The 18332-nt window shown below is 34.7% G+C and overlaps 2 protein-coding genes across 2 annotated transcripts; both read right to left on the bottom strand.

Moving 5' to 3' along the window:
* Positions 1 to 4051: 4051 nt before the first annotated feature.
* On the bottom strand, positions 4052 to 6914 carry mxtx1 (mix-type homeobox gene 1). The gene is made up of 3 exons (XM_073833835.1): positions 6893 to 6914; positions 6052 to 6236; positions 4052 to 4804 (listed from the first exon to the last, which is right to left on the bottom strand). Exons 1-3 carry the CDS (start codon positions 6912 to 6914, stop codon positions 4052 to 4054), a joined length of 960 nt encoding a protein of 319 aa, XP_073689936.1.
* A 3683-nt stretch (positions 6915 to 10597) lies between these two features.
* Positions 10598 to 16843, bottom strand: elovl6l (ELOVL family member 6, elongation of long chain fatty acids like). Its single transcript, XM_073835065.1, has 4 exons — positions 16658 to 16843; positions 16413 to 16544; positions 15121 to 15272; positions 10598 to 12491 (listed from the first exon to the last, which is right to left on the bottom strand). Exons 1-4 carry the CDS (start codon positions 16750 to 16752, stop codon positions 12064 to 12066), a joined length of 807 nt encoding a protein of 268 aa, XP_073691166.1. The 5' UTR covers positions 16753 to 16843; the 3' UTR covers positions 10598 to 12063.
* Positions 16844 to 18332: the final 1489 nt, after the last annotated feature.

Raw genomic sequence — 18332 nt, 5'->3', positions numbered from 1 at the left:
AAGACCTATGGGGGGAGAAAATGCTGCTGGCAGGTGTACAAGGATTGTACAGTCGTGGCCAGAAGTTTTGAGAATTACATAAATATTGGAAATGGGAAAAGGTGCTGCTTAAGTTTTTATAATAGCAATTTGCATATACTCCAGAATGTTATGAAGAGTGATCAGATGAATTGCATAGTCCTTCTTTGCCATGAAAATGAACTTAATCCCGAAAAAAAAACTTTCCACTGCATTGTTAAGAAGGCTTCAGGGCGTCCAAGAAAGTCAAGCAAGCACCAGGATCGTCTCCTAAAGAGGATTCAGCTGCGGGTTCGGAGTGCCACCGGTGCAGAGCTTGCTCAGGAATGGCAACAGGCAGGTGTGAGCGCATCTGCACGCACAGTGAGGCCAAGACTTTTGGAAGATGGCCTGGTGTCAAGAAGGGCAGCAAAGAAGCAACTTCTCTCCAAAAAAACATCAGGGACAGATTGATCTTCTGCAAAAAGTATGGCGAATGGACTGCTGAGGACTGGGGCAAAGTCATTTTCTCCGATGAATCCTTTTTCCGATTGTTTGGGGCATCTGGAAAAAGGCTTGTCTGGAGAAGAAAAGGTGAGCGCTACCATCAGTCCTGTGTCATGCCAACAGTAAAGCATCCTGAGACCATTCATGTGTGGGGTTGCTTCTCATCCAAGGGAGTGGGCTCACTCACAATTTTGCCCAAAAACACAGCCATGAATAAAGAATGGTACCAAAACTCCCTCCAACAGCAACTTCTTCCAACAATCCAACAACAGTTTGGTGAAGAACAATGTATTTTCCAGCACGATGGAGCACCGTGGCATAAGGCAAAAGTGATAACTAAGTGGCTCGGGGACCAAAACGTTGAAATTTTGGGTCCATGGCCTGGAAACTCCCCAGATCTTAAAACTTGTGGTCAATCCTCAAGAGGCGGGTGGACAAACAAAAACCCACTAATTCTGACAAACTCCAAGAAGTGATTATGAAAGAATGGGTTGCTATCAGTCAGGATTTGGCCCAGAAGTTGATTGAGAGCATGCCCAGTCGAATTGCAGAGGTCCTGAAAAAGAAGGGCCAACACTGCAAATACTGACTCTTTGCATAAATGTCATGTAATTGTCGATAAAAGCCTTTGAAACGTATGAAGTGCTTGTAATTATATTTCAGTACATCACAGAAACAACTGAAACAAAGATCTAAAACCAGTTTATCAGCAAACTTTGTGAAAACTAACATTTGTGTCATTCTCAAAACTTTTGGCCACGACTGTAGATGGAAAAAGAGTGTGGAGACATCTCCAACAGATAATAGAGACATATTTCAGTTACAAGCAGGGAATCGTGAAACCACATGAAAGGCCCTTGTTCATCATACTCCTACAATCCAGATGTGAAACTATGCACTTCATGAACTTATATTGTTATTGGGTCTCCGGTGTTGTTTCATATAATTCCAGTGGTTTTTAATTAGTATTTTAACAATCCAAAATGCCTTTCTTCTGTAGCACAAAACCACATTAGCACTGGTTCCACCATTCTTGACATTCATGTTTTATGATCAAAGAGCTTCAAGCTGGTTTTCCTCATTTTATGCAAATCACATCTCCTCTTCCTGTTACAGTAATCTGTTTTAAAAACACCCCAACTGGTGTTATGATACTAAATATCACATATTTAGGAAACACTTAAAGTCATAAATAAAAAGCATTTACAAAGAAAAACAGAATTATTGATTATAAACTAAAAGAAAGTTTATGTTTTTACCACCATTTTTTATTATTATTGTTTCAATCAAATCTGAAAGTATTTTTTATGTCATCAGAGTGGAGTAAATCACTTGTGTTGACTTGAGATTGTATGTTGCTTGAACACACTTTCTGATTTATGTCAGAAAAGTGATAGTATTGACTACCAACAGCTGTGAAGAGTCTGCCTGAAGAGACTAATATCTCACATTTTGTATGAATGACAGGCCCATTTCACCCCTCATTAATCAAACACACCCACTTTGATAGTTGAGGCTGGCTATCATTCAGCTGTAGTCTAAATCCCATTAGATTTGATTGTTAATTTATGATTTAAAACACAAACAATTCTTTTTTTTACACCAATAATTTCTTTCAGCATATTTTTGTCATAAAAAAGGCACTATGTACTGTATTTAAATAAAGGATTTTTTATTATTATAAATGTTTTTTTTTTTTTTTTTACCTGTATTCTGAATTTAGCACATCATTGCATTGTGTTTTAGGGAGATGGAAATGTCAACAAATTACCAGTATATATTTATTTTCTTTTCTTTCTTTCTTTTTTTTTTTTTTTTTTTTTTTTTTTTACAGTAGGGCAGTAGGTGGAAGCACACAGCATTGGCACAATTAACTTTCTATTCATCAAAAAATCTTCAAAGCAGAAAAAAAAATTCAAGCAGCATAATTGTTTTCAGCATAGATAATAATATAAAATTATTTCTGAAGGATCATGTGATACTGAAGACTGCTGTGAAATAAACACTGGAATAAATTACATATTAAAATATTTTAAATAATAATAATAATACACTACCAGTCAAAAGTTTTTGAACAGTAAGATTTTTAATGTTGTTTATAAGTCTCTTTTTTTGTAAATTACAGTAAATTATAAGTCTCTTTTTTATTTGATCCAAAGTACAGCAAAAACAGTTAAATTTGGAAATATTTTTTTTTATTTGAATATAAATATGAAATGTAATTTATTCCTGTGATCAAACTAAATTTACAGCATAATTACTCCAGTCTTCAGTGTCACATGATCCTTCAGAAATCATTCTAATATGCTGTTCAATTTGTATTATTTTTATCAATATTTAAAACAGTTGAGTACATTGAGTAAAAAGTTTTTTCAGGATTCTTTGATAAAAATAAAGATCCAAAGATCAGCATTTATCTGAAATAAAAAGCTTTTGTAACAATATACACTACACCATTCAAAAGCTCGGAGTCGGTATCTTTTTTGGGAGGGAAATAAATGATAGAAATTAATACTTTTATTTAGCAAGGATTGATCAAAAGATAATGATATGAAGAAAATTAAGAAAATGATGATAAAGACATTTATAATTTACAAAAGATTCTTCTGAATAGTTACAAAAGATTCTTCTAAATTTTCTATTTATCAAAGAGACCTACAAAATTCTTCTCAGCTGTTTTAAACATAATAATATTAATAAATGTTTTTGAGCAGCAAATCAGAATATTAGAATGATTTCTGAAGGATCATGTGACTGGAGTAATGATGCTACAAATTCAGCTTTGAAATCACAGGAATAAATTACGTTTTAAAATATATTCAAATAGAAAACAGCTATTTTAAATAGTAAAAATATTTTTAAATTGTACTGTTTTTGCTGTACTTTGAATCAAATAAATGCAGGCTTGGTAAGAAGAAGAGACTTCTTTAAAAAAAACATTACAAATCCTACTGTTCAAAAACTTTTGACTGGTAGTGTGTGTATTAATATTTCGCAACATTACTATTTTCAGTATATTTTTTAGAATAAATAACTAAAGACATCTTACCTATCTCAATCTCTTGAATGGTAGTGTTTTTGATCAAGAAATTTCACCTCATGGATGACAGAAACTTTGTGTTGTGCAGCATTACTCAAAATCTAGTTTGATGATCATCAATGCTTTCTGAAACTGAGGTCATCCATTAATTAAAGTCAAAAAAAAGAAACATGCAGAACAACCGCAGAAAATTCTGACTTCGAAAGAAAATACAGAGAAAAACATCTTTATTTAAATGCAAGTGCAGCAATTAAATGAAGTCAATAAAGATGTCTGTAAACAATATACATATAGCTGCATGATTATACTTTTACAATGATCATCAAATAAATAGCAAAAAAAATGAAGATAAATAAAATCAAAGCCCATTTAATTAGTCTGTAAACATCTGAAATCTCTCATGTTGTTACTTGCAGATCAGATAAATAATAAATTATTAAACAGCCATGTCCTTAGGCAATAAATACATTGAATAAATAGTCATAAATAGATTGCACACAGCAAACTTCAACCATAAACATGGTTGTCCTCAGATGGATGGCTACTTCGTCCTTCTCCCTGCCACCAATCTCCTTGCAGCTCTCCCAGGATCTCCTGTAGAGACAAGGCCGGCAGCTCAGGCAGAGGCCCGTGGTGAATGCCACTTTCCTGTTGGCTCTCCATCCTCTGAACTTCTGGGTTATCTACACAGAAAGAGCTGGAAGCTGGAGGAGTGCCTTCCAAACCACCCTCCCAACAGTCAGAGTCTGGGGTGACTGGGGTCAGCGGCTGAAGACTGCTGTGTTTCTCAGACGGAGAGTAAAAAAAGCCTTGGATGGAGCTGGGATTGCACCCATAGGCATCAAGATGATATGGACTCCACATGGAGCTCATAGGTGACCTTCTATCATACCTTGCAGCCCAGTTTGGAGGCATCTGATGTTCTGGACTTAGTATAGGAGGGCTGTAGTGAGCGTTCATGGCTCTGGCCTGATGGTTTCCGTATGAAGGAGTGCAGTAGCCGGAATCGTCACCAATCGACATGGAAGATGGTGTGTCACATCCATAAAGTCCATCCCTTTCCATTTCTTCTTTAATATGATTGGGGTACGCAGGTGGTGGAGTGCACACAGGCCCAGTAACCACACCAGACTCGCTGCCGTCCCTGTGAGAAGCGTGTGGAGAATTCTGCATTGCACTATACGGTGACTCGGGTTGCCACAGTGGCTTCTTTCCACCTTTGCATTTCAACGTGCGAGCTCTTCTATTCTGGAACCATACCTATCATGACCAGAGACATCAAGATAAAGAGGGTCAGACTCATAAGAATACAGTTGATAGATTAGACTCAACCATCTAGTGCGTACAGATAAGAGCTTCCCTGTCTAAAGATTCAGGTTAATCATTGTGGGATGACATCCAACTATGGTGGCATATAGTCAGGATGGTTATCTGTGCCTGGTATGTCTGTTGTTTACAGGCTGTACGGTTTCTAAACTAAACAGCAGATAAACACAAAGATGCTTACGTCATTTCAGATATTGACAGTGGTATCAGTGACAGTAAACAGTGTGCTTTCATGTAAGGCCTTGTTAGCATATCACTTCACCAGTTTTTATGTGCGTCTGCTGATTTTGTATGCATAAGAGATACAAACAAGGAGAAAAGGGGGTTGTATGGGCTCACAACAAGGCTGCATATACTTGCAAAAGAATTGAAGTATTGCAAAAGCAAATAAAGTTTTGTAAAGGCAAATAAAACTATTGAGATAAAATGCATTTTGCAACATATTTTCAATGGCCATAGCTCCTAATTTATTTGCAACGCTGCTTTTATTTTGCATTTTAGTCTGTTTTGTTTCCCTTTGTGCTTCACGTTTCTGCATATTTTTCACTTTCCGGCATTGTTTTGACATGGGGTTGGAGTCAAGAAAGTGTTTGTTTAAAATCTGTTTACTGCCATGGTAATATGTGTTGCAAAATCTTTTTTTTTGCAATACTTCATTTTCCTTTGCAATTCTTTATTTTTATTTGCAAAAAGCACATTTTTTTTCTAAATACTTTCATTTTCCTTTGCAAAACTGTATTTTCTTTTGCAATACTTCAATTCTTTTGCAAGTATATGTGGCCCTCTTTTGAATCCATAGGTTTGTTTCCTTATTTACGTAATTCAAGGGATAGTTCACCCAAAAATGAAATAAAAATTAGGTTGTTTCAATCCTGTGTTTCAATCCATGTATTGTTGGCTATTGCTACAAATATACCTGTGCTACTTATGACTGGTTTTGTGGTCCAGGGTCACATATAATGAAAGTTAACAGTGTCTAAAGTAGTTTTTGTACTCCACTGACCTTTATTATATGGATAAAATAATTTAAACATTCTTCAAAACATGTTCTTTTATGTCTTTTAAGTCATACAGGTTTGGAACAACATGAGGGCAAGTAAATGATAGAATTCATTCTTTTGGTCAAATGTCCCTTTAAATTATTGTGAATTCAGTGGGTTTTTATACATAGTTTGACCCACCTGTATGCGAGACTCTGGCAGTCCTGTAGTTTGGGAGAGACTTTCTCTGAGGCTGATTCCTGGGTAAGGGTCTGTCTCAAATGTGGCACGAAGAAGCTCAACGTGTTCCTTTGAGAAACTTGTTCTTTTCCTGCGACTTGCACTTCTTGCTACAGTACTGCTTCCAGAAATTTTAGCAGATGCATCTGAAAAAAAAGATACAAATGTAAAGCTAAACACAGTGATATCTAAATTTTCATCCTTCAGTTAATGCAAACTGCAAAAACTTATATACATTAGAAAATGTACATCACAACATCAATTCACTGTATGAATACTTCTCTACAATAACACAATAATAGTATGTGACCCTGGACCACAAAACCAGCCTTAAGTAGCACTGGTATATTTGTAGCAATAGCCAAAACTATATTGTATGGGTCAAAATTATCGATTACCCAAAAACATTACGATATTAAGTAAAGGTCATGTTCCATGAAGATATTTTGTAAATTCCCTACTGTAAATATATCAAAACTTATTTTTGATTAGTAATTGCTAAGAACTTCATTTGGACAACTTTAAAGGTGATTTTCTCAGTATCTTTTTTTGTTTTGTTTTTGCATCCTCAGAATAGTAGTGTCTCCAAATATAGTTCTATTCTAACAAACCATACAACAATGGAAAGCTTATTTATTCAGTTTTCATATGATGTATAAATCTCAATTTCAAAAATTTGACCCTTCTGACAGGTTTTGTGGTCCAGGGTGACATATATGCAGTGAGAAGCTCAGAAAAATAAGCTTATATCTTACATATTAAAACCTATCCACTCTAATTTTCACTATTCAGTAATGCTTACCAATACTGTTGTCTTTCCACATGTTGCGTCTTCACTGGTTGAATCCTGGAGGCCAAAGGGGTTCTACAATTCTCAGGCTGCCAGTGAAGGTCTGTCTTGTTTGATGCTCCTCAGTGATATGTTTTCTGACCCCTTCAGCCCCGTTTTATACCTGTGCCCTCTAGTCCCTATCCTATGACCCCCCTTTCACCCCCACCTCCCCCATTAAGAAGTGCTTATTATGGATGAAATGAGAATGACATGAGGGACGTTCTTTGAAGGCCAGCCCAAGACATTAAGCATTCAAACACATCTTTGTCAAAAAAAAAAAAAAAAAAAAAAAATTATATATATATATATATATATATATGCACACACATTTAACCACTTACAAATCAAGTTACATTTCATATAACTCATAGCTTACTTGTTGTATATATATATATATATATATATATATATATATTTTTTTTTTTTTTTTTTTTTTTTTTACAGTTTTTTAATTTTATACATGGGTTTATTTTATGTCTATTTATTTTATTGTTTGGTTGGTTATGCATATTGCATTTTAAATATAATATGAATAATCTATTTATATTATTCATATATAAATTATAAATAAAAGGCCTTACTTTTATAATTGAGATTTTTGTATGCTGTAAGTGATTGAAAATATCAAAAGCTAAAAATAATTTGAAAATTTGATTTTCATTTGTTCATCTCAAAACTATTTTATATTTTTGTTTGCAAAAGCTATTTTAATACAGAGGGCTTGTTTTGTCACATTAATCAAACATATTGTATAGAATTACACGTTGGAAAAGTGTGTAAATGGATGGTGTCTTTTTCCTGTAATTGCTCTCCATTCAAGCATTGTAATCAATCAAACAATAGACTCAAGAAAATATTAACTAACAAAGACAATAACAACACGCTTAACATGAGTTCAAGCAAAAGGCTGTGAATGGATATCTCTTTGTGTCATCTGATCTCTTTTCAGAAGGAACATAAAAGAAACATGTTTGGAAGCAAAGGAAAACAAGGAGAGCAATTTGTGGGATGATTAATAGGACAGTTTGCATGTGTGAGTACTGTCACTCCCTCTCTGTCTGCTCCAGAGGATCCAGAGAGGATAACAGTTGTTTCAAAGTCAAGGTGGCTGACAAGCTTGTCAATGCAGATGAGCAGTTTAGACATGCTGAACTCTACAATTGGACTTTTCAGACCAATACGAAACATAATAGTTCATTTTGATGGTTTTTGTCCAAGAAAAAATAATAAATGTGATCCTGGACCACAAAACCGGTTATAGTGTACATTTTATGAAATTAAGACTTATACATCATCTAAAAAAGCTGAATAAATAAGCTTTCCACTGATGTATACTTTGTTAGGGATATGACAATATTTGGCCGAGATACAACTATTTGAAAATTTAGAATCTGAGAGAGCAAAAAATCTAAATATTGATAAAATTGTCTTTATAGTTGTACAAATCAAGTTCTTAGTGATGCATATTACTAATCAAAAATTAAGTTTTGATATATTTACGATTGGTAATTTACAAAATATCTTAATAGCCTAATGATTTTTGGCAAATTATGGCATCTCTTTAGCTAAGTGATGTTTGGACTGCTTTCAGTGAAGTCCAGGTTCATCTTATTTGTATTCTTAGATAATTTAATATTGGTTACTGAATGAAAATCCCATGTAAAAAATGCATGATCTGAAAGTTTTTGTTAAATAGTTTGGCAAGACTGTTTAGAATTTATCACTGAAGTTTTTCCAGTTGTTGTTTTTTTAGAGCATTACATCCCCCCATTAATCAAACACACCCTCTTAGCTGATACTGCATTCAGCTGTAGTCTAAATCCAATCAATTTATGTTACTTTGAGATAAATGTGCAAATTTGAAAGTTTTCATTTATTTGTTTTGTATACAATTACTTAGCAACATTACTTTTGTACACTACACTGTATAAAGGTTCTTGATTGACATCTATGGTGCCATAAAGCATCTTCAACATTCATGGCATATTTTCATTGTACAAAAGGTCCTTTGTGGTGGAACAATCGTGTTCAGATTAGATATTTGCAAAATGGTTCTTTTAAGAACTTTTCACCAAAAGGTTCTTTGAGGAGGCCAAACTGTTTTGTGCATTGATGTTAAAACACTCGTTTGGAACCTTTATTTTTTATGAAAGTTAATATGCAGATATACGAAGAGTAAATTTCTGTTACTACCGGTATGTTTCTGTAGGCTATTTCCGTGTTTGAAATGTCCTTTTTGTCCTCATAGTCCAGCTGTTCTATAGGCAGAGCGGTAGGTGGTAGCATTGAGCTTTAATAGCATTAATACTGTGGCACGATTTTCAGTTCTAAAATCAGATGCATTGAAACATTACAAAGTTTACTGCAGTTGATTTTATGGAATGACTAAACTCAAATAATTGCTGGCTTCTTACCTGTAAAAGGAGAGTGCCTCTCGAAAAAGTCGTTGTTTGTTACCTCAACTTCTGATGTAACTAAATAGCCGAAATACGCTAACTAAAGTGAACATGTACACTGAGCACTGCAGCGGAGATGTGTTTTTGTAGCCCAAAATTCAGAAATGAGTTTTAGCATTTATGGTTACATCGTCAAGAAGTCTGAAGTCAATAGGCTTTCTAAAAGCGCCTAAAATAACAGCTGTGGTTAAAAACAAGTTCAAGATATTTGAGATATTTTCATGTTTCATTTTACAACATGGCCTACATACGTCAGAAATACCCCCTGAGGTACTACAAGTTTTCACTTGTCTTGAAAAAAGCTAACAAATGTCTCAAGAGGTTGTCAAGGACATTAAACAACTCATTTACTCATTAGTCTGCTTTTACAGTCTCGTGTTTATAATTGCACTTTTGAAAACTATTTTAACTCACTTTTAGGAATGTCAGGCAATTGCGATGTCAGGCGATGTAGGTCATTTATACCCAATGTTTAGCTTTTTACTTCTGGTGATTGTAGGTTTCAAAATGCATAAAAGATGTGATTTGTAGACCATAAGAATCATAAACTTTAGTTGGTCACAGAGCTTGTCATCACTGTGGTACTCTATTCTTGTGGCAGCTGGTGAATTTGTAGCTACCAAAAGCAATAAACATTGCTGGCCATACATGAATGTTGATGCTTTATAGAAGAACCAGGCACTGAAGAGTTAATAAGATCTCAATTTCACAGTATCTCTGCTGCTGTACCCTCCAGCAAGTCACTTAACCTATGGTTCCAGTGGGGCGGTGAGAAGTGTCACTTAAATGTCATGAAAAATATGGGGTCAATGTTTGGCTGTTTAGTGCCCAATCATATTTTTGTCTGCTAGTAGAAAAATGGGCCCAGTATATTTCCAGAGGGTGCTTTCATCTACAGCTATTGAATATTAAAACCTCTGAGACTAAAAATGTGATAAAAAAAAAAAAAAAACATTTCTTTAGAAACTTCCAGAGTCCTATTCAACTACAGCAGCTCTCCATCTCTTGGTTTATAAAAGTGATTGGCCCATTTAAACTGAAAGAAGGGGGGAAAAGAGACACCAACCTACATCTAGTTTTACAATCCATCACAGAGCAGGAAATATGTGAACTTCCTGTTAACAAAAGTATGCATGCGTTAATGCATAAGATATGCCAGCTCTTCTCAGAAAAACCAGTCCGCTAACAATCTATAAAAAGAATGATACACACACAAAACTACAGAAACAGTTTTATTTAATAAGGAAAATAAATTAATCATAATCACTTCATATCAGGTAAGAACTTGTACAGATGAATGGTAGGAAAGAAATATTTACATTCTGCACCTTTATTACATCACATTTTTCTCCTTTTAAAAATATACAAATTGTAAACTATCCCTTATAATGTAGGCTAGTGCTACTACATTCAACTTTGCCATTAAATGGCTGCAATGTCCAATATATTTTAAGACAAGGCATTTTCAGTCACTTTTAACCAAAATGTCCTTTAAAATTGAAATATACAAAGGTAGACAAAGTCTTTCACAGTCTTAAACAGGAATAGACAGGAGAGACCAGAGAACAGACCAGAAGCAGACAACACAAATCCTGGACGGTAGCAGCATCATTTCAGATTATATTATGTTAAATCATAATTCCACTGAATATCTCAAAGGATTGTTCTCTATCACATAACACACTATTTAAATGATCATTTAGATGGAAACCTTATCATTGTAATTTCAGTGGAAAAATAAATACTCCCAAAACCATAAAATGAATTACGTGACTGTGATATACAAGATAAATACATAAATACAACCGTGCATTAAATTAATGACTCAAGTAACAAACACCATGATAGGGACAGTTAACAGTTCTGTCAAACACCAATCCAGTACTCAGCACAGCCACAAAACCAGAAAGGAACAATTTCATTCTAACTCCACTCATGGGTTAATCAAAGGTGAGAGTCTAACATCAATCATTCCTCAGCTGGTTTTACATACTGTTTCGTCAGTGAATGAAAGCTGCAGTGAACTCATGACAGAAACATGCTCAGAATGAGAGAACATGGGTGTCGTCCTTCCAGAAAATTCCAGCCAAAAATGGCCAATTTAAATGGCTGGAAACCTGTCCAACCAGTCAGCACAGATAATTCAAGTTTCTGTGACATCATGAAAACACTGAACTAGTATGCAGCAATGCCTACACACCCAAGAGAGCTTGTACAGAATGGATGAAATTTAGAAAGGGTTGCCAAATTAAAACAAAGTTCAAGTTGACAAATCACTCACTTGTTCTTTGACTGCAAGTAAGATTACAAGGATTTTGGCACATGCTACAACACACACCATATGTTTTAGCTGGGTTCAGGCCTTGTTATCAAGTCGGCAAAGGACTTTTGAAGATTAGAAACTGTTGGGGGGGGAAAGTCATAGAAACCCATAGGATTTAAATCAGCCTCCAAAAATGTCTCAACAGCAAAATCTAGAGTTGTATTTAAATGCGTTTTGCTCAGCTAATACCAACTTGAAAATAATGTCCCTCAAAGCATGAGACACAGCTGGCTACAGTTTAAAAGAAAACACACATCTTTGTTCACCTTGCTTTAAAACATTAAATAAATAATTTGTATTTGAACAAGGCAAACCATCAGAAATAAAATCACACATTCAAACTGAAAGTTCAGGGCTGCATATTACTCAGTTTTGATGCCTGTGGGTTTCGAACCCTTCACGTAAGACTGATAAAAGAAAGAGGTGAAGAGGAGCAGATAGCTGAGATACATGAGTGAAGCCCACACTATGTTATCTATGTAAGAAGGGCAATCCCCATCTTGCATCCATCGGTACACTAGTGCACTTACTGCCAGCCCCATGGCCATCTGAGCAATCTGGGAGGAAGTGATGATGATGGCGCAGGGTCTCGGCACACGGAGTCCAGCAGCTCGAGCAGCGTAGTAGCTGTACATGAACGCATGCACGGTGTAATTCATGGTCATGAACCAACCACCACCGGCGACTTGGTCTTTGTAGGAATACCAGGAGTAGACCAGCACGGTGATGTGATGATACCAGTGCAGGAAGATCAGCCGCTGCTTGCGCAAGACGATGAACATGGTGTCTCCTGAAAAAGTGAGGGTGTGTTAGAATACAAGTGCAAAATTATTTGGCAAAATTACAAACAATTAAAGGGTTAAATAAGCTAAAAATGAAAATTGTATCAACATTTAGCTACAGAAGTGGTCTTTATTTACTCATGCAGTAAAAGTCAGTGATGTCCAATGTTGTTTTGAACCCCACTGACTTTCATTACAACAAAAAGAATGTCATACACACACTTAAAGGGAACCCTGATTATTAAGACTTGCATGGCTTAATATAACTAAGAAAACCCATGAAAGGCGTTATTTAAATCGTTTTAAACATATTTGAGTATGGGAGCATCATTATTTCAATGATGTGAAATGGTTACACTTAGTGAGCTAGTGTCACTACCTGTTGCTATTTTTACCACAACACAACTCAGTAAATAAAAGGCCAAATGATGCCACATTGAGCGGCTTTTGGTTGTAATTTTCAGTCGAAGGGCAACAAGAGAAGTGATGCAAGTCTCCACTGCTTTTCCTATAGTGATAAGAAAAAGAGCACAGAATGGGAAGATGCCTGTGAATGAATAAAACTTCCCAAAGACCAGCGTCTTTGTTCTCTCTACTTTAGCCCTGATGGATTTGAGGCTTTTTAGTAGAGCACAGCTCCTGAAAGAGCTTATAAACAGCAGAGACAAGAAATGCTAGATGCCATCCTGGCAGGAAGTAAACATGCTGATGCTTATGATGCTGCAGCCACTGAAGGAGTTTCTCAGCGCAGATTTCAGTCAATATTCTGGGGCATTTAGTCTTCTTGTGGGGAAAATCGATGGTACGACATTTGGTTTAAGCCTACACTTACATCCATTGCCACTCTAAAAAAAAAAAAAAAGTAATTATATCTTCAACAGTAATTAGATTGTACATATTACTCTCTTCAAAAAGTATTTAAATACTTACTACCAGTGTTGGGCTAGTTAATCTAAAAAAGTAATTACTAGTTAGTAATAACTTTAACAGTGTAATTAGATTACTGTACAAATTACTCTTTCCAAAAAAAAAAAAAAAAAAAAAAAAAAAAAAAAAACACAATTTACTGATTACTAATTACTTTCTAAATCCTATATCAACCTTGACAAGTTCATGATACAAGGATATGCATTAAACAGTACTTTTAATTTCTTCATAAATAATAGATAACTACATAAATTATTCTGGTTAGATTAGGGTCCAATTCTGACCATTTATTAACTATGAACTTTTGCCTCAATATACTCCTAATTACTGCTTATATTTATTTAAATTTATGAATTGGGATTAAGGATTTAGAAAAAAGTCTTGCAGAATAAGACATTAAGATGTGCTTATTGTGTAACAGCCAATATTTCAGTAATATTCATGCTAATAGTCAACTAGTTAATCGTGAAAATTGGACACTAAAGAGTTACCAATATTCTTATTACCTCAAAGTATTTAAAGTGAGAAGAGTACATAAAAAGCAAGCATTTAATGGTTAGACTTAAAATTTTGATGTTAAATCCACTATTGTATTGTATATAAATGTTCTACAGTCTATACACAGTATTGAGTTCAGTAATTAGGTTAGTAACTAATTAAATTACAGAAATAAGACTTATGATTATTCTATTTTGTTAATAGAAAGGCTGTTTATATGCATATCAGCTAATTGTTTATGAAAAGCACATGTAAAAGGCTGACAATTGTTTAATTAGGGACTCCATTTTAAAAACTTAATTTGAATATGGCAACATAATCGCACTCTACAATATTTCTATGAACAAATCTCTGAAAGAGACTCCTCCCTATCAGCCAATCACTATGTGCATAGTTAATAAGCATGCTGACATCATTCATAGCAATGAGGCCAACCCAACCCTTACTCTTATCTTAAGACTTCTCTCTATTCCTTAATAAAAGTTTGTCTCAGCATCTTTGTTAATAGGTTTTAAAAGAAAACTCTTACTGCTATTTAGGAGAACTCTTGGTGGCAAGATAAAATGTTTTGTGAACACAGACCCAGATTTTTAGAGGAAACGGCTTATTTAATGAATCGACAGCCTATCTGCTAATCTTCAACATGTTTTATGCCAAACAATACTTTTGGATTGAACTATTTTTAGTTTAGACTTTACCACAAAAAAAAAATGCTGTTTTATGGGAGAAGTCACTGACTTTTTGCAACAGGTGGAATTCAGCTTACGGCACTTCTCATTCATTCCTATGGTACCCGTAAGTGGCGACTGATTGTTGTACAACTTTCACTGAAATTCAATGACATCAAGGCTATAATGGGATTTATTATTAAGGTTAATGTGATCCAAGTTAGTAAGTTAAGTAAGTCTTCAATCAGTGAAAATGGCAGTGTATTATCGTTTTCATTTTAAAACCCCATTTTAAAACTAAAAAGCACTGACGTAAACAGAGCCTTCGTGTGAAATGTTCTAAAAAAACCTTTTTCCACTAAAAAACCTTTTGTCTGATAAAAATGATCCATTAATGTTGAAAGTTCTTCAGGGAACAACAGATGCCAATAAAGAACCTTCATTTTTAAGAGTGCAGGTTTGGAACAAGGTGAGGGTAAACAAATGACAGAATAGTCATTTTTGGTATTTTTATCCCAAAATAAATGAATAAGAAAAGGCTCACCTAGCTCTGGAGCCTTGCTCAGCACAAAGGCACAAGCCCAGAACTTGCTTATCGGTCCATAGTAGAAGCTCTGATCGCAGACAGACTGTTTAAAGCCATTGGTTGTGAGCATGTACAACATGAAGCACCCAGTCCTCACCGCCCCAATGATACTGAAAGAGAAAAGACACAACTGTAAAACAACGGTATTCATGATAAACAATTCTGGCCTCTAGTGAACTCGGGTGGGGGAGGAGAAAAAAAAAAAAAAAAAAAGAAAAAAAAACACGACTTGTATGTTGGGCATGTCAAACAGAAACATCACTATGGTAGCAGGCAGTTTCTGTGTTAAATCAATACCAAAACATTCACTACGTGGTGAAAGTCCAGTTGCTGTGGCAGATCTAAAAAGCATGTGACCAGGGGTCACTGCTGCCTCCCAATCACAATATTCCATTGTTCTTTATACAAGCAGCCAAACAGTTACTTTGTGCTCGCTGTCATTTCTGTTCTCTTTTGAGATGGGGCTAAGACACCTTCCCCCACCCAAGTGAAACCAAAGCCAATTTGAAACAATAGTCTCTGAAGATTTAAGAATAACATGAAGTGGTAAATCTCACAAATGTCTCATTTGGAATGCTCACGTTTCAAACAGCATTTTCACAGTGAACAATAGATATTGTTTCCTATTGGTACAACCATATGTTATGTAACTTAATATCCGACAACAAAGTAAAACTACAAGGAGGTGTGAAACCACAGTGACGCCACAAGATGCAAAGAAGCATCTCAAGTCATTTAAGACTTCAGTACACCACTTTGATTGGTTTTTGAGTATTGTAACAGGCTGGAAAATGAAAGTCAGTCACATTGAAATAAGCAGTTTCATTTTAAATGCGTTGAGAACCAAGTTTAATGTTTTTATATATTTTATTTGATTTAACTTTTATTTTAAGTAATAAAATGCTTTTATTGTTTTACATTTAGTTAAAATTAATAACCCTTACACATAAGCATATTTGCAGGGACAAATTTGTATCCAGAAGTGGGCTAAACCTGACAAAACTACCTTTTGTGACCATCTTCATGTGTAAAAAAAAAAAAAAAATTATAAAAACATTTTAACAACTGTAAAAGCTGTAAATGCTGTTTTCTATCAGGGTTAGGTCAAAATATTTATAACTATATAAAAACACCAATTAGTCTATAAAAATGTCCCCATTTAGATTGTGCATGTTTGTGTATACAAATAAAAGAAGTCTAAGGGGGTGAGTCTGATATTCTATAAACAGAACACTATAGTTTTTACTTACCTAAAAATGGCCAAACTGAGAGACCACAGCACTAACACTCTACGTAGATCAAGTTTTTTTCTTTCCTTCATGAAGTGCTGCCCACCAAACACTAGCACTACATACACAGCACCGAATAAAAACGACGTTTTCCTGAAAGAGACGAAACAAAACACCAAAAAATGTATCTATACTGGACTTCCAAGCAGTGGTGGCAGGTGTATTAATACATATAAATGTATAAGCCAATCAAACACGGATTTTACCAGTTGTCCTGCATCCATTCAATAGCAAACCTCTCATCAAAGTGACGCTCGAAATCATACTCAGTCAGAGGCAGCTGAAACTCAGTCGTATTCATTTTTGAGTCACGTACAACAAACGGCGATAAAAAAAAAGTGAGGATTTCAGTAAAAATCTTGCTGTCTGTTCTGATTACTGTCCGTTTGGCAGGGCGGCCACCAGTTATCTACTCAACCTCAAACACACACCTGTGCACACACCTGTCCTATGTAAATCAGGGTGGAGTTTATAGTGGAGTTTAGGGAGTGACCCTCAGCCAATGGCTGGTTTTGTATTTCCTGAATTAAATACAAGTTTTGGCGATGCAGACAAAAGGCAGAGTCTTTATGTTAAAACGGCAGTGTGTAACCTATACAAATGTAGATAGAGCGAGAAAGAAGCTGACCGAAAGTGTCATGTAACCCAGAGCTGTGATAAAGACCACGTACAATTAGCGAAACCATCTCTATAATGAATATTCTCAGTTGTAGGTTTTAATAATAATTTTCGAATTTCCTATTACTAATTAAATTCATTTTTAAAGCATATGAAAATTATAACATGTATAAAAACCTAAATGAACTGTTGTGTGATATCAAGCTGATAAAATAAGAACATTTCTGTTAAAGATATGATCGACCTAAATAATTAATTATATATATATTTTTGTCTTACGTAACACGGGTATATTGTAGCAATAGCCATAAATTCATTGTGTGGGTCAAATCGATTTTTCTTTTATGCCAAAAAACATTAAGATATTAAGTAGATCATGTTCCATGAAGATATTTTGTAAGTTCCCTACCGTAAATATATCAAAACTTAATTTTTGATTAGTAATATGCATCGCTAAGAACTTCATTTGGACAACTTTTTCACCCTCAGATTCCAGATTTTTTAACTGTATCTCTGCCAAATATTGTCCTATCCTAACAAATCATACATCATCGGTAAGCTTATTTATTCAGCATTCAGTTTAAAAATGACCCTTATGAATGGTTTTGTGGTCCAGGGTCACATATATTATTATTTTAATATTTCATATTTATATTTAATGCTCTAATTGTGTATAATAGCCTGTTTATAAGTTTTTATAATATGTAGGCAATAAAAAACAAACAAATAAATAAATCAGGAAAAAAGTATGGCAAAGTTGAAATAGGCCTATTTTACTATGTTTATTGTTTTGAGTGTATTGAATTTAAATTAATTATTGGAGAAGAGTAACTAATCAGTAAATCAACAGGCAAAATAGTCCAAATGAACGATATCATTATTAAGGATTGTTCGCAAAAAGTTTGTGAATATTGAATTTCTTTGCTTTGAGCCTATTCAGTAGGCTAATTCCTGCTTTTCCAGTTCAAATTCCAATTAAAATTATTTTCTTTAATTCTGAATTCATATAATATAATAACATGAAGAAAATACATTGTACCATTTTTCTGTTTATTTCTCAAGTCTGCACGTGAGGGCGCTATTGCTATACGGTTGTAGCATTCAGTAGGGGAGAGTGGGGACAGTTGCAACGTGTGGCAGTTGCAACATTGCTTATTTCTTCAAGCAGGAATAAGATACAGAGATTATATTCATACTACACACACTTTATTGGCCCTTCATACTTCCTGGAAGAAATCAGCCACATGTGATCAGTCATTCTAC

This window comes from Garra rufa, chromosome 2 (assembly GCF_049309525.1).
Source record: "Garra rufa chromosome 2, GarRuf1.0, whole genome shotgun sequence".
NCBI classification, from domain to species: Eukaryota; Metazoa; Chordata; class Actinopteri; order Cypriniformes; family Cyprinidae; genus Garra; species Garra rufa.
This window is presented reverse-complemented; position numbering and strand designations above follow the sequence as displayed.

Excerpts from the sequence above, each read along its gene's own strand:
- mxtx1 (XM_073833835.1), bottom strand. The coding sequence starts at position 6,914 with ATGTGGAAAGACAACAGTATTG. Across the intron at positions 6,237-6,892 it reads GTGGAAAGACAACAGTATTG|ATGCATCTGCTAAAATTTCT; the intron begins GTAAGCATTACT and ends CTTTTTTTTCAG. Across the intron at positions 4,805-6,051 it reads TGCCAGAGTCTCGCATACAG|GTATGGTTCCAGAATAGAAG; the intron begins GTGGGTCAAACT and ends TGGTCATGATAG.
- elovl6l (XM_073835065.1), bottom strand. The coding sequence starts at position 16,752 with ATGAATACGACTGAGTTTCAGCTGCCTCTGACTGAGTATGATTTCGAG. Across the intron at positions 15,273-16,412 it reads CTCAGTTTGGCCATTTTTAG|TATCATTGGGGCGGTGAGGA; the intron begins GTAAGTAAAAAC and ends TTTCTCTTTCAG. Across the intron at positions 12,492-15,120 it reads GAGCAAGGCTCCAGAGCTAG|GAGACACCATGTTCATCGTC; the intron begins GTGAGCCTTTTC and ends TCACTTTTTCAG.